Genomic DNA, 16293 nt, shown 5'->3' on the forward strand with positions numbered 1-16293 from the left:
CAGGATAATCCCCAGAACAACAGATTAAAGCAAGGCAATCTGATGTTGTGGGCTGAATAGCCTCAGAGTACAGACATACCCATTTGTTGTTCAACTGTAGCAGGATAATATGAAAACAATATTGGAATAAAGGGTCATGGCTGCTACAGATAGATCATTTGTGATGATGAAGTAACATCTTGACTTGTTGTCCTAAAAGGAGGATATCCTTCCTGTTTTATTTATTTATTTATTTTTAAATTTATTATTATTATTTTTTTAATCCCTGTGTATCTTTTTGCTTACCTTAGAAACACATATTTTTCTTCCCTCTGTTATTCTGGCTGTCTCGTCTGATTTGTTCAAATCTTTATTTGATTCTGCTTTCTTATTCCTGCCTCCCTCTTTCTTCCCCGCCTCCTGACAACTCCTCACAAAACTAAAAGACAGCTAACAAACTGTGATTGCTCCCTTATAGGTCTCCCCCTCGGAATAACGCCAAATGGATGCTGTGCTGAGCGCCTCAGCCCCTCGCCAACTGCTATGGAGGCATACCATGCAAGTGACCTTTATCACACCATGAATGCAAGCTCTGCCGTTCAAAGAGGACACAAGTAACCTTTTCTTTTTATCTAAGGAGCTGTTGAGCTGAAGAGAGAAGGGGGGAACAAGACACAGAGAGAGAAGAGTCTCGTAAAACAAACCAACAAACAAACAAAACACACAGCGACAGGATGCCAAAGCGGTCTGAGGAGATGCTCATGGATCTGTGGATGTCCTTGCTGCTGGTGTGGATTACTTGTGTTCCCTGCGTGTCTATGACTCCAATCATAGGCCAGTCCAAAAGTACACAAACTGGTGGGTCTGCAGCAGTGGCGAGCGGTCTTGGCGAAGGACAAAGATTACTGAGCCGCGCCAAGAGAGGATGGGTTTGGAATCAAATGTTTGTGCTGGAGGAATTTTCTGGACCCGATCCAATTCTAGTTGGCAGGGTGAGTGCTGTGATTGTCAGTATTATATTAAACTCTCTTATCGTGTGGAAACATTAATTCGGCCATTTGAATGCTCCCTCCATTTTTTTTTTCTTCCCATGGGCAGTGGGAGGGTTTTTGGTTGTCAAGGGGAAGCAGAGATATGGGGACAAGAGGGGGTGGGGTGGGGGTAGGGGGGTAATGGGTGGGGGTGTCACAAAAGGCTTTTGGAAATAATTAAACTCCCTTTAAATAATGGTGGAAACATTGTTCGCTGTTTTGGATGTCCTTGAAATCCAGCATACTGTATAGCAGTCACACAGATTGTTATGTTAGGTTTTTTTTCCTCTTTCACACAAAATACAGATGCATGAGAACAAATGCCTTTCCTTTTTTTTTTCATATTTGCCCATTTGTCCATTTTTTTCCTGCAAAGGCATGATTTACAAATTTGTGCATGGCATAGATAAGAGAGGGCTATTTTAGTTATGGTTAGTTTTTCCATTGCGCCTCTGTAATGAACAGAACTGTGGGCTAATCCTGCGGCTAAGGGCCACCTGCTCCCTGGCCTGTGTGGAGGTATCAGGCCGGTTTCAGGGGAGCGAAAGGCTTCTGGCCAGCCCGGCCAAAGCAGCTTGTTCACAGCTCATTGCTGGGACTCACCTGGGGAGAGTCAGCCTGGCAGCCACGTTCACCTCCCTCCCCCAGAATATCACCCAGCCACTCTGGCATGGGCATGAACGCAGGCCATCAAGCATAATATTTGATCTCGTTCAGTAATAGCTTTTGCACACAGTGTTTTGGTGCCTAATATTTGATAATTGGTGGCTGTGCCTATCTTGTTTATGACATATTGCCATTGTGATACACTGATATATTTTTCCAACCCCTCAGACATGACACCTGACAGTAGTAAAGCAGAAAAGCTGGTTGTGTTTTTGTTACACAAGAAAAAAAAAAGTCACTTGTGATCCCTCTAAATATTTTTAATTTCACTTCCTCTTGTTTTCTTTTTTCTTTTTTCTATCTCGAGCATTGTCATATGGCTGCATCAATAAAACATTTGCCACCATGCGGGGTTTCTAAATACCATACGAACACAAAAATGCTGTTAAGTGATGCATTAATTTTTCAAGCGAGTCAATTAGGCAGCCTCTGCTGGATTTGACAATGGCTGCTCATCAGAATGCTGAAACAAACAAACACTCACCGGGGCCACAGTGACCATACGTGAGCTTGGAATTTAAAGGTTAGACCGCAGCTGTGAGACACTGAGCATCAAAGATTTGACAGATCACCTGGCAAACTGTTAGATATTTTCCAATAGTTAAGTCAGATAGTTAAGTTTCCAAAAAACGAAAACTACACAAAAAATGGAAACTACACAAGTCCCAGAACAGAGATTCCATTCATAATTCCAAGCTCACATGCACTCTTGCGTTGAATGCTGTGCTGTGTGCCTCTGGCCTGAGTGTAAAATGTTCTGCAGATTGTCAACAGGGGTTAGGGTTAGGATTGGTGGCACAAAATCAAGCTGTTCCCAGTTATGAGGGATGCTTTCTCTCAAGGTCTCATCTAATGTTCTGCAACAAACTTGACTGTAGGATAGGTTAGTCATAGGTAGAAGCATCTTCCTGCTGAAGGACAGTGCAAGGATTGAACACAGGGTAGGGGGGCAGCTCTGGGCGAAGAGGAACGTGGCTTGCCTTTTGTGAGGCGATGATGATGGGTTGCATTCACTGCAAGGTTAAGTGCTCATGAGTATGCCTGGCAGAGCTAAGATAAGTCCTATGTTAAACCAAGATGGCACCGTATTGGTTAAAGAGTATAAATCTCTCTCCCTCTCTCTTCCCCTTTCTCTGTGTTTCTCACACTTAATTAAAAAATGAATCAAATGGGTGGGAGGTGTGATTCAAATGGGTCATACAGCTCTCTGTGTGTTTTGCACAATTTCCTGCGCTGTGTGTGTGTGAGGCTGCCTGTGTCTATGGTTGTGGGCTGATTGTCAAGGAAGTCCAGGCCAAGACTGGACACTTTCCATCCCATCGTTTTTTGTTTTTCTTTTTTTTTTCTTTTTTTTTTTTTTTTTGCTGGTGCACTCTGAGGTTTAATTACACTTGCATCCCCAATCTTTGCCAGTGAACGGGGCTCCCCTCAACTACACCAGCACTGGCGCTGAAAGTGAGAGATAGTGTTTGTGAGAGGGACAGAGAGAGATTGTGCCATCGATTTTTAACGGTGTGTCATTCTCTGTGTTCTCTCTCGGCAGAGACTATTAGCATAAATGCAGGAAAGCGAGGAGGGGAGGAGGGGTGAGGGGAAACAGAGGTGTGGAAGAGTAAGAAGGACGGCCACAAGGCGTGACAGCACCCTTCCCTTTTGCTGTTCTTCTTCAGCGCATCGTTTCGTGACATTGTGATTCACTGAGCGGCGCGTTCGTCAGCCCCCGTCAGTCCCGTTGGCGTCGGGGAGGCAGACATGCAGTACCTGTTAAAGTGAAGCAGGGGAGACAGCTGTGAAAGCTTGTTGCTCGGCTGTAGCTTAAAGCGAACACGGTGTTGGAAGGGATTTTAGGATTACTCATCATGAGCCAGGGACGGTTCAGAAATAACCTGTCATTAAGAATAGAAATAGGCAAATGGAGTGTGAAGGTAGATAGGCTTGAACATATCGCTCATTCGGACTAATCAGGGGGACGCACGTTTGCTCGTTGTTGACGACGAGTGGGAGATACCACTTGAGCGAGTGAAGACTCTCATGTAGACCACTGGAAGGGAAGGAGAGGGTAATTTTAGGCAAAGCAGCTCTTGAGTTACCATTGCACAACCAAAATGTGAAAATGTAGCCTGGGTTTTAAAATAAAATGAGTTCTGTATTAAATAAGGTGGTTGTGATCTTGCTGAAGACTCTTCTTCATTTTGGCATGAGGCCTAGCCAAACCTCCTGCGCTGTCAGCCCCGTTTCCCCAAAAGTTTGCCTCTTAAATCAAAGCTATTTCAATTATTCAAACATACAAAGAAGCAACTCATTTACATCCAGCCATTAAAGGCAAAACATTGCCTCAGAACAAAAGACAAACAGTGAACAAATTGCTGTGTTTGCACCAAAGAGAAAGCAGAGTGTGTTTTCTTTGTAGTGTGAGGCAGATTGATGGCAGTTAGCGCTGGAATATCTCACAGCTTCGGACATAACTTTTCCAGGCTCCTTTCCTTCCTGGCAATCATTTAGCATATGGTGTGTGAGGATTAATAATGATGGACTGACATCTGCTGAATTGTAGTGCAGATGTGGTAAATTGACTGATCCTTCATCCCTTTGTCCAACACTTTTATCCACCACAGCATTGTATGTGTGTTTTTCCACAAAGAGAATTGATAATCAACCATTAATATTCATCAGTTCAGGCTGAACTGCAAAATTGCAAGGACTGACAGAGATACAGAAAGAAAAAAAAAAAGGCTTTGATTATTGATTCAGCAAAGACAATGGATATGTCCCAGGAAATAAAAAAAAAAAAGTCTTTCTTCGTGTACGTGCTGGGGGAAGGAAGCACAAGCTTCATTCCTCTTCCAAACAAGCTGTTTGACAGGATTCCCAACAAGAAGAGCCACAGTAGTATCAGATTGGTGGTGTAATGTAAGTCCGCAGGGTGTTTTCCTTCAAGCAGAGGTGATTTTCTGTAATATAGGTGATGTTTCCCCCCCAAAAATTGAAGACCTTTTTCTAGTACGGACTTGTCTGAAATGGTTCATTCAGTCTTTCTTGTTTTCAGGCTTTAGAGGTGTATTCAGGTGAAAGTGAAAGAGACCACGGCTTGGATTCATTAATTCAGTGTGGTTCTCAGAAAAAAAAAGCCAGTACCCCAAGTATGTATTCATTTATTTACTGAGTGGTGTATCTGATACAGTGAAATTATCATGGCTCACTATGATGTAAGTAGGGACTGGAGTTTTTTCTTTTTCTTTTTTTTTTATCTGTCCGTTTACTACCTTGGTCTGGATCTGAGTACACCATCTTTATCCGAGATAGTTTTCCAAATTCAATTCAGACCTTTTTGTTGCTTTTGTTGCTTTCTGCACTTTGGACTGCTAGTACAAGATGTGGGACATCAGTCTATAAATACTGATGCGAGCTACTTCTGCTCGGCTGGATTGCCTTTCTCTGTCTCTGTCCCCTACCTCCACCTCCGCCTCTCCCTTTCTCTCTCTCTCGGCTCTCTCTGTCTGTCTCTCTCTGTCTGTGATGGGGTGATTATGGAGAGAGCTACTCTTGAGCCCAAGTAAGCTTGCCTCCAGGGCCGATGGGGTGTGGTACAATGACATTGTTAAAATTTCTCCAAGTGTTTGGCTTTGGCGATGGGAGGCAGCGAGGCAAAGCTAAGGCGAGATTGAGTCCCGAATGCAGCTGCCACAGCAGCCTGAGACTCCGTAGTCCTGCCAGAGGCCCTACTGTTGCTGGTTTACGACAGATCAAAGGTTGATCGCCCCTTCTTGACTGAGTCATGCCAACGTAGCCTCTGATTAGCGAGGATCCCCCCCCTTAATCTGCATACACTCTGGCTCCACCAATCGAGCGGATGTAAGACTTGGCCTTTGATTGATGGATGAGGAGTGGGAGTTAATGAGAATATTAGTCGAATTATTGCCAGTGATTGATAGCCATTATGACACACAAATTATAAGCATTGGCTCAGATATAATAAATTCTCAAATATACCCCAAATTAGACACAGGTCCCAGTGCCATAGTGAGAGGGTTGAAAAAAAGCCATCATTAAATTCAGGAAAGGAAAGCCCATCAATGTTTGCCGGACTTAATTTCATTCCATTTGGTTTCTCACACCCACAGCAGCTCCTGGAATACAGCTCTGTAATCTCTCTTCAGGCAGCACCACAAAGATCCATATTGAGCTGCAGTCTAGCAGCAGCTCCTCTGTCTCTCAGCCCTTAGATCTCCATTCCCTCCTCTTGTGTAATTTAGAAAAAAACTTGCTAACATCCCTCTGTCCTCCACTTCTTCCTCCCTTCCCTGCTCTGTTACCGCGCTCCTCTCTTTCCCCAAGGCTCACCTGTACAGTATATCACTAATGCCGGCAGGACCATTATATCAATGGGCCATGGTCACAGTCTCCCTCTTCCTTTGCAATCTCTCCCTCTGTCTGTCCCTCCCGGTCTGTAATAAAACACTGGGCCCAGCGGTGGCTCTGATAGAGCTGTGGGATCACATGAGTGCAGCCCTTGAAGAGCTTGACAGGTTGTCTATGGCTGTGTGTTGTCATCCTGGTTCCCATTAACAAGCTGTGTACGTGTATGCGCGTGTGTGTGTTTGTGTGTCTGTGTGTGTGTGGTGCAGTAGTCCATTTGTGAGTGTTATAGACCAGAATGAGATGAGCAGACACAGGCCTGGATGGAGCATATTTAGACGTGAGCGTTTTGCGTGCAACAGTAAATACGGTGTGTCCATGAAGCTTTATAGCTGGTGTATCTTTGCAAACATTTGCAGGGGTGTCAGCGTGGCCATATTTATGAAAGATTTCTCACTAAACTGCTCTATATGTGCTTTAAGCTGAAATTGCAGCCTGAAATCTTTTGTAGTTCATATTTACAGGTGACCTCATTCTCACTGACATTATCACTTCTCCAGCAAACGCAGTGGCGTTGCTTGTATCTTCAACGTTATTGCCAAGTAATTTTGTTTTTACCAGCCTGTCAGTGATCATTTAATAGAAGTATTGTGGTGTGCGTTCACAGTTTACCGTCGGCACATGTGTCATTTTTGAAATATCACTCATTCTGTTTCCCTCTTTATGTCTTTCTAAACACACGCCCACGCCTATAAACATGGAGCTTACACGGCTCACAATGTCCCGTCTTTCCTCTCACACGTGCCGAGCGACTGCTGTGCATTAAATCACGTACTGTATTTCCTCCCTGTGTATTTTCATAAGGGAGATGAAATCATGTTTCAGTTCAGTGTTCAGTGTATCATAAGGAGGCGCATGACGCGCCTTGTCCGCGATCCCTCCCTGGAAGCTCTCTTGTGTACATGCATCAGCTGCAATAATAATTTAACAGGAAAGCACATCCATTCACACGGCTTCAGAGTCCCTGAGCAAAATAACAAGCTTGCTGCTATCACTCACATCTGTGGCTCAGAATCATTAAATCCATGTTGTACAGTGAGTAGCTCACGCGGGGGCCACTTTCCTCAGCTTCTACATCAGTGCTAATTCTTAGCAAATGGCCCTTTTGTGGTTTCACCTTGAACTGCGTCGTCACGATTAGTTCTCTCCCATGTCGGTGTTTGTCAGTCAATGCTGTCAGCCTCTTTGAGTAGAAATCCAGAAAAGCCCCCTCCTCTCATTAAGTCGAACTCTCCCCCCAACTCCAGCCCCCGCCCCAACCCACCCCTTTTAACTGCTTTCCCTCCCCTCTCCTCTCATCTCCTCTGCCTGGATCACCGGGGCTTGGCCTGGGCTGGCTGTGCGGAGGTGGAGCGCTTAGCAGGCTAAATCATCTGGCACTCTGCCTTGAACTTTGCTCTAACTAATTTATAGGAATTAAAGCAGTTCACCTCAGATGCTTGGCTTGGGCGCTGCTTTGGCTAAATTAGTCTAGTTTCTTTTCATAATAGGAGAATTTTCTTTGTTTGGATTATATCTTTTTCAAAGCATCAAGAGAAGCATTTGCAATTTAACAGGCTTAAACATCTTGGCTTTTGTGTTGTGCTGACATTTAAATGATTGTTTATTTCTTAGACAAAACACCGGCCCGTGTATAATCATATTTTAAACAGGCAGCCATAGAAGACTAAATTAAGGCAAAATTAAAGAGCCTGATGTTGGACATTCTGCTTACTTATGAATCTGGACTGTGTTTTCCAGTCAAAACACTGGCCAAGCATCAGTAGCAGTAAATGAGGTTACAATTATTCAAATCTGATTATTCAAATCAAAAGATTATGATTATCTGAAACCTGCTAATTGGCCCTTGCCTCTGACATAGTGGTTGTGGGCACAAGCCGCAGCAGCAGCAGCAGCAGCGGCAGTACCAGCTAAAGATTCCTGCTCCCTCTGCCAGTGTGCTCTTGTGGGCTCGATGTTTGGCTCAACTCCCCAGGCAGCTCCTCTCCTATGGATAGAGCCCAGCGTATGTGAGATGCTGCAGGCGGCTGCAGGCGGCTTATCCCTGCGCCTCTGCTCCCATACACGTCCCATCAGCCAAACTGGGACTGCCGGAGTAATCTTGTTAAGAATGGATGTTGTTATTGTGCGACTGGATGTGCATTTGGCTTCATGGTTAGCTGAGAGCACACGTGGGCTGGAGCGAGAGAGACAATGGGGAGGGAGTTTGGATGGCGGGGGGGGTGAGTGCCTATTTCTGGCACTTAAAAGATGACAGTCCTCAATCCTCTTCCTCCGCCTCTTTACTTCCCTACTCTCTCCTTCCCTACATCCTCTCTACCTTCCTCACCCTCCTCGTACAACATAATAACAACAAAGCGGCCTCAGTAAACAGTGGATGTGACATTTACTTGAAGATCAGTGTCTTCACCTATAACAGGTATTAAAGATGATGATTATCATCACTGCCAAGCAGAAGGCAGAGGGTTGCTCACCTCAATCACTGAGTTGACAATGAAAAAAAAAAAAAAAAACACACAAGACGAATCGATGGCTCTATCCAATGCTCTCTTCTCTCTCTCAATGCAACCACTCCTAACTCTGGTATCTGGGTGCCAACAGACTGTGGCTTTGACCTTTCTCACAAATGAATTATTTCGGTTTAATGATCCCTTCTGCAGGAAGAACAAAAAGATAGCTGAAATAATAGCCAGGGGAGAAGGGGAGGGGGTGTAAAAGGGCAGCACCCACACACCCCCCATACTTTATTCTCCAACCTTACTTACACTCAGCCTGTGAAGACACCTGTATCCCTCTAACAATGCTAATAAACTTTGAGTTTGTGTCTCCGAGGTGTGTGTGATACATGTAGCTTGAGCCTTATAAACGTACTGACTTCAAGGAAAAATCCGCTGAATGTAACAAGCAGGTGGTGATGATGGAAACACGTGCTTCTTTGTGTATGTGGAAGTGACACTTTGGATTTTTTTTCTTTACTCCTCCAGTGTTTGATTAATTCTTCTTTTTTTCCCCCTGTCGGATCAGAAAAGGGGGTGGGATGTGGAGAGGAGCCGGGGAAGTGTGGTGGTGGGGGGGGGGCAGATGCATGAAAAATTCAAAACGTTATAATATAAAATCCAGATGAATCATGAATGCTTAATGGGAATCAGGGCAAAGCGTGCAGGATGTTGAAATTGTTCTCAAAGAATCCTGGTGTATGTGCGCTGTCTGCCAGCGCCGCGTGCACAACGAGGGACACAGCATGTTACGTCGCCTCTCTCAGCTGCTCTCTCCTCTCTCGATGGCAGCGAAATGAGGTGTTCAGGGACACTGAATAGAGGATGCCAGAAACATGTGAAAAGCTTTTAGGGGCTAGAGGCCGTCTGTTATCGAAGTCTGGCTAATTGCCTTTATTCTAGCTGCGAACTGCCTGTTGTCCTGCTTGTGGATTGGACATGCACTGATGGTCTATCTGATGAAATATTAACAAATCTTTGCTAACACCCGGTCTTCTCTATTGTGTTTTAATGAAATGCAGAGTTTCAAGAAAAACTTCTGCTATTATGAATAATAGAACATCCAATTAGTGTAACATCATCACAGATGAGTTTGATGAAAGGCTGGACTGGTGTAATGCTGGAGGAGTGTGAACATTTAGTTATCTGTGTTGGAGCAGTGTTGTGTAGGTTGATTGCTTAAGACTTGATGATGACGTCAGAGAAGATGAAACCCTTTGAAGTACTTCATTAAAAATTATAAACGAGGAAATGATCTTTAGCAAAACTGAAAGTCAAAATGAAGTTCGTGTTGCTTTACATATATATACATATATATGTACATGTGTATACACACATGTACTATTATTATTATTGTTGTTATTATTATTATTATTATTATTATTATCAGTTTTTCATTTCAGTATTAATTTTTTTCAAATAGCACCTAAATCATAAGCTCCTATGGCAGCAGTTATACTATATACAATGCAATATATATACCTGAGAGCCAGCATTGCAAGGAGACCCTACCACGCTCACTAGAGAACGTCATAGTATGTACATGTTGTGTTTTTTTTTCATTTTTTCAACAAGCACACTTTTATGTTTATGTTCCATTTGCAACTTAAAGTGCCTGTACTGAAGTTTGGATCCCTCTCAGAAAGTGGAAGTTTACTTTACTAATGTTAGCGTGCACTCCCACTACAGGGTACTTTCTGGTCATGGTACATGAACGCCTGCTGAGTCACTGGCACCAATGAAACTGACAGTCAGAACCAGAAATTCACATCTACTGGAGAGAACTAGTGTAAAAGGCACTGTCACTGCAGAAGAATAAATAAGACCTCCTTTTGGTTGTTACAGTGTTTTCCAAATAACTACATAAGTCAAAAGCAAACACTGAAGACATACTGATAGGTAAAATGACTTTAAGTTCACTTCAGCTTTAAGTGTTAGAAAGCATTTCAAGAATTACATGTAGGAATGCATTAGTGACTTTATCATAAATACAGCTATCCATTTTCTAAGCTTATCCTGTTCAGGGTCACAGGGGGTTTGGAGCCTGTCCCAGTATGCATTGGGCAAGAGGCAGGGTACACCCTCACAGGCTGCCAATCTATCACAGGGCTCACACACATACAGACAACACATTCACACTCGCATTCACACCTACAGGCAATTTAGAGTTTCCAGTTCACCTAACCTGCATGTCTGTGGGCGGAAACCGGAGCAGACATAGAGAACTCATGCAAAATCCCCACAGTATTTTGTCAGTATTTTTTTTTTGGCAATATTTTTTTTAAATAAAGAAGCTGCTAAATAACAGTTAGAATAAAAATAAAAGCTTGATTTGTTAGTAATTTTTAAGTGAATATAATTAAGAATGCCGTTTGAGGAGCGCCTTGAACAGAAAATCCAAAAATACAACGTTGTCAACAATATTATCCTTTGAGGAAATTCTCTTTAAATACTGAGCAGTGAAAACAAGAAGTGTAAAGACGCTTTAAATTTCACAAAAACAAGGAGCTGTGTCTTGGAGGGAAACCCCCTCTGAATCTCATGAGATGACTCTCCTTGCCTCTAAGAAGAGGAACACTCTGCCAAATGGCACAGTGCCCTTTTATGTTACTTTCTGTGCTTTATCTGAATCACGAAGCCACGTTGTTGCTGTTAGCGCATGACGACGAGGAGCAGCTGTGGTGAGGCAGCAATATTTTAATGGCTTCACAGATCTTTGAATGGTTTGTCATCGGGGGGAAACGACCTGGGCCAACCCCAGAACCATTGTAGCCTCCATCTGGATGGAAGCAGTCACACAGGTCCTCATTTCCCTCCATCTCAATCTGTGCAGCACTCCCAGTGTTTACAGAAGCCGGCGCCCGCTTGAATCACCACTTGCCAAGATGTGGCATGTTTATCAGTGCCTCTCTCCGCACACAGTAACACGCAGGCACATAAACACAGATGCACATGCAAACACAAACACACATTGTCTATGTGTCTCATTGAGTGGCCAGATAAGAAAACATGACATTATCTTTTTGGTGTGTCTGTGTACCTGTGCGTGCACAGACACTATTGCATTTCTTTTAGTGCATGTGTGTTGCACATTTGTGTTTGCAGTAAAAATGCTAATGTCATATCTGTCTTGATGACCTTTTTCTTATTTGTTGATGCCCGGTGTTTTTATAAATACCATGCTGATATCCTGGGATGTGTAATTACTGCACCAAAGCAACACGCTACCTCTTTATTAGTTTTCTGACAATGGCCTTCCTCGTCACCACTGAGTGCTGTGGGTGTGTGTGTGTGTGTGTGTGCTGTTTTCTTTTTGTTTTTTTTGTTTTTTGGGTGTGTGTGAAGCTCTTCTGTTGTCCTGTTTACACAGCTGAATCCTATAGTACACTAACAGTCATCATGCTGCTGCTCACACACATCTGATAAAGAGAATGGATTGAGTATGTGATGCTGCTTCTATTTATATGTCACTTTAGCTCAACAATAGTTATAATATCCATAATATCCCATTTCTTATCCAGTCATTCATCCACAGCAGCTTCTTAGAAATGATCTCCAGGGATTCATAAAAGGATCATATCCAGTCCAACACATTGATGAAATTAGGATGGAGGGATTTAGCTGAGCAGATACCTGAGTACACTGTATTACTTCAACAAATACCACATCAGATTGAGGCAGAATTCGGATCAGATGTCTCGAGCAGGATTTCTGCAAACAATATGTGTGCTAACATTTACAATGCAAAAATAGGAGCGGGATTCCTGCCTTTGTTGCATCACTGGTGCAGAGGGAGAATGCATGTCAAAAAGGTCTCTGTGCATACGTAATTGGATCGTGCTCTGCACAGGCTCAGCGTTTGTCGATAAGGATCACACTCCCCAGGTTCGACTCCAGGGATTAGGGCAGAGGCCGTTTGATCTCTGTGGTTTTGCATAAAAATCACAAGTCTCCTGAATCCTGTAGCAAAGAAGCTGAGTTAGCTAATTGGGAGGTTCTGCCGAATGCTTGGACTTACACTGTAGCTTCATATAGTGTCCTTAAGATGCCTTTGACAACGCTGCAATTACAGTAAAGTCAGAGTGCTGTGTTAATGATGCTTTCAGAGTGGAGGAGAATAGAAGGGGGTTTTGAGTCATGGAGAAATTGATGCACTGTAACCATGCTTTCAATCCAGCAAACACACACACACACACACACACACACACACACACACACACACACTCAATACTGTGTACATGTGAGCCCAAATAGCAACTTATCCCAATCCCAGCAGGCAATCAGACAGGAAACTAAACTTATCCAAATAGAAGCCATTGTCAGGCTCAGCATATGAAAGTGTATCCTGAAACACTCTGGAGCTGCATTCAGGGTCCCCTGCGTCCACATCGGGTCCACATGCGCCTGAGCAGCCAACGCAGCAAAAGCAGAGAGGGGTGTGCCAGTTACGGAACATAATTGCTACTAATGACCATTAGGAGTTTGGTTTTCATCCTCCAGGGGCCGTAGAAAAGGCCTTTCGTCTTATCAGTTGATTAGAAGCAAATAGACGGGGCCGGATCCTGCATATTAAGTAAACAGGGGGCTAAAATGGTGTTACTCTATCAGGGGAAAGCCTAATGGAGTGGCGGGGAGCTCATCCTCTGTTAATGCCTGAGCTGCAACAAATGGACAACTGCTCACAACCCTCTGCTTCAGTTGTCAAATATTGGGGGCATTTTTTTCTCCCATCAGCTAAAAAACAAAACAAAACAAAAAAATTGTGAGATCAGTCTGGGGGTTCCGTTTATTTTCTTGATCCTGTTAGGAGCAGGAAAATAATAAGTGTCTTTACCACAGAGCAGCACAAAGGTTTACAGCAAAATGCTGTAGACATGCTTATCCAGCAGCAGTGCTGGTATCCAACTGTCAGCGATGGCAGCAAAGTTGTTTTTTCCTCTCCGTGGATTCATTTGCATTATGCAAATGAACAATTGATATGGATCTTCTCCCCTCCGATGAACATTTTGCACAGCAATTTGCCAAGCAAGTAATTACTTATTGACAGAATGATATTACACAGGAAATTGTTGCACAAAATGGCAAACTCATCTCATTGAAATGGTGGCTAAAATAATATGAATAACAATAATAAAATTAGAAATCATCAGTTAAATGGACATGAGTTATGGTGGCTTGCACTCATCACGGCTGTTCTCACTGCACTCTCTTCACCACCACCTGTGGTTGCACTCTGGGCCTGTGGCTTTGCATTTTAATTAATTCCAAACATTATTAAGGATACAAATTCACTGTCTCACTCCACTGCACTACGCAATGTAGTTGAGCTGTAGGAATATCAGCAATTATCCATATTGTGATGGAATATTTATGCTGTGTTTGTGTAACCTGCATGTCACACTGTGTTGTGACTACTGATAAAACTTTTTTTTTTTTTTTTTTTTACTCTTAACATGGCGAAACTGAAGAGTTGGAAATTATTTACAAAACAAATTAATTTCTCAAATAGTTCGCGCAGCATCAGTTCCTGCACTTGCACTATGTGTTCAAGTGAGAAGGCGACCTCTCAACACTAGTGTGTTTAGATGGACATCATGTTGTAGTTACAGTACACCCGTGCTCCGTTTGTTTCAACACCAGATTCCCTCTGTTGAATTATAAATCAAAGGCTGGATTCAAAAACTGTGTAAATGCATTTATTTTATTTGATTTTACTTTTTTTTTTCAGGCCAGTTTTGAGCACCGTGCTATTTCAACTCTAAGGCAACATCAAAGTAACCAAAAAGATGCAGCACTTCAAAACTTTGACCTCTAGTAACCTTGAGGAAAAAAAAATGATGAATGAAACTAGCCATTCAAGTCAGTGAAGAAAAAAATATCACTCTAGCAGGATCTGTGGTCAGTGGCAGAAAGATCACACTCATTTTTAATGAACTAATTCGTAATGATTTATCTCATAGTTATGTTTCCTTTTTTGTCTGTTTCCACCTTAATTGCAGAAGGAAATTATTTCCCAGCACGTTGATGCTGGTGTGTTTGCGTCAGCGCCATTCCAGCTCTAATATCGAGCATCCCGAGAGATTGGCACCTGGAGGAAAGCAGAAAAGGGAAAAGAAAAGAAGGCCAGTGTGCAGCTGCATTTTCTTCCTCAGTAATCGAATCCCTCAAAAGGGGTCCATTTTTCTTCATCTCCCCAGGTCCACAGGACCTTTAAACAGAGCAAGGCACCAAAAGAAGGCGCCATAGAACACAATTATAATTCCAATATAGTCTTGTAAAGAAAATGTAAACAGATAGCCAGGCTGCAAAGCTGCCCCCATTTTCCCAGAAGACTGGTAATAAAGTAGAAAAGATGTAATACTGGAAGAGGCTTTTTACCCCCTGTCCTTTTCTCACTCCAGAAATTGAAAAGTGTGGCTCTCTGCAGTGACACTGGTAGAAGGAGGGACGCTCTGAGATTTATGAGAGATTTAAGGGGGAGACAGAGGAGGGGTAGATTTTACCAGAGGCGTTAATGCGGTTTTGCAAATGAACTCTAATACATGAGTATTGATAAGAATAAATGGTGCTCTGCAGTGCTGGCAGAGCCTGTCTTTCCAGTACAGTAACTGTGTATCTTTTGCCACAGGCTTAATTTCAGAACCCTCCAGACTCGGTGGGGGCGGTGGGGGGGCACAAACAAGCCACCATCCCCTCCAGAAATCTACACAAGAGCAAATTGGTGGCAAATTTTGATTAGTAAAAGTGTGCTGCTTTCAAACTGGCAAATCCTGTATTCTTTGGACAAGACATTTTTATCCCTATCCACAGTCTTTTCCTCTCTTGAATATTCCATTTGTTGTGTGTTGTCATGGGGGTAGTATTTGTTTTATGCCTGATTTTGTTTCTTCTCCAGTTTCTTCTCCAATCATTGGAATGCAGAGAAAACAGCAATAGGCTGCTTATGATAATTTCCTGGCAGTGGTTGCAACTGTCCCAATAATTACTGGTAGTGGAAGGCTGCTCGGGCACACAGCTCAAGGGTGTGAGTGCATACAGAACTCGTCGCTTTTCAGCGAGCGCTTTTCAAATCGCCTGTCATTTATATTTCATAGACTATTGTAACAGTCATGTGGGGTCAAAAGCGTTCAGTCTGCAGAACAAACTGGAAGTTTAGAGAGTGTTTCCAGATTTTTGGCCACATTATGTGAAATAACAGTCTGTTATTTTTAAGCAAAAAAAAGTTTACAAAGAAATGGTGACAGCTAAAGTCTCTGCTATTGAGCCATATGGGCTGTGGGGTAAGATCTAGTGCAGTGACCTTTACCTTTACAGTGTGATTCCAATCTGGTGGAGTTACTCACTTAGCTCAGGAGAAGAGGCTCCTGGAGACAGCTAGTTGGATGATTGTGACTAGTGCAGTGTCCTGCTGAGTGTAAATCACAGAAAGAAAGAGAAAGGCATGGATGTTTGTGTGAGTGTGAGTGTGCATGTATGAATATGTGTGTGTTCTTGATGTCTGCGTATGTGTCTGTGTGTGTGTGTGCATGTGTGTGCATGTGTGTGCATGCGTATGAATCTCAGGCCAAGAAGCAGTAAGGCCCGGCAGGCCAGGAAGGCGTGGAGGAGGGGGGTGTGACAGTTTAGTGTGAGAAGGGGAAATGGCATGGTGCTACTGAAGCTAGTCATCCGTCTGCTGTGACACCCAGCGTGCATGGAAGATGTCC

At 43.2% G+C, this 16293-nt stretch overlaps 1 protein-coding gene across 1 annotated transcript in view; it reads left to right on the forward strand.

Moving 5' to 3' along the window:
- The first annotated feature begins 694 nt into the window (after positions 1 to 694).
- Positions 695 to 16293, forward strand: part of cdh8 (cadherin 8) — an 87499-nt gene continuing 71900 nt past the window's right edge. The window contains exon 1 of the mRNA XM_041041065.1: positions 695 to 971. Within this exon, the coding sequence (XP_040896999.1) occupies positions 714 to 971 (258 nt within the window). The 5' untranslated portion in view covers positions 695 to 713. The remainder of the gene's footprint in view (positions 972 to 16293) is intronic.

Source organism: Toxotes jaculatrix, chromosome 1, assembly GCF_017976425.1.
Source record: "Toxotes jaculatrix isolate fToxJac2 chromosome 1, fToxJac2.pri, whole genome shotgun sequence".
Classification (NCBI taxonomy): domain Eukaryota; kingdom Metazoa; phylum Chordata; class Actinopteri; family Toxotidae; genus Toxotes; species Toxotes jaculatrix.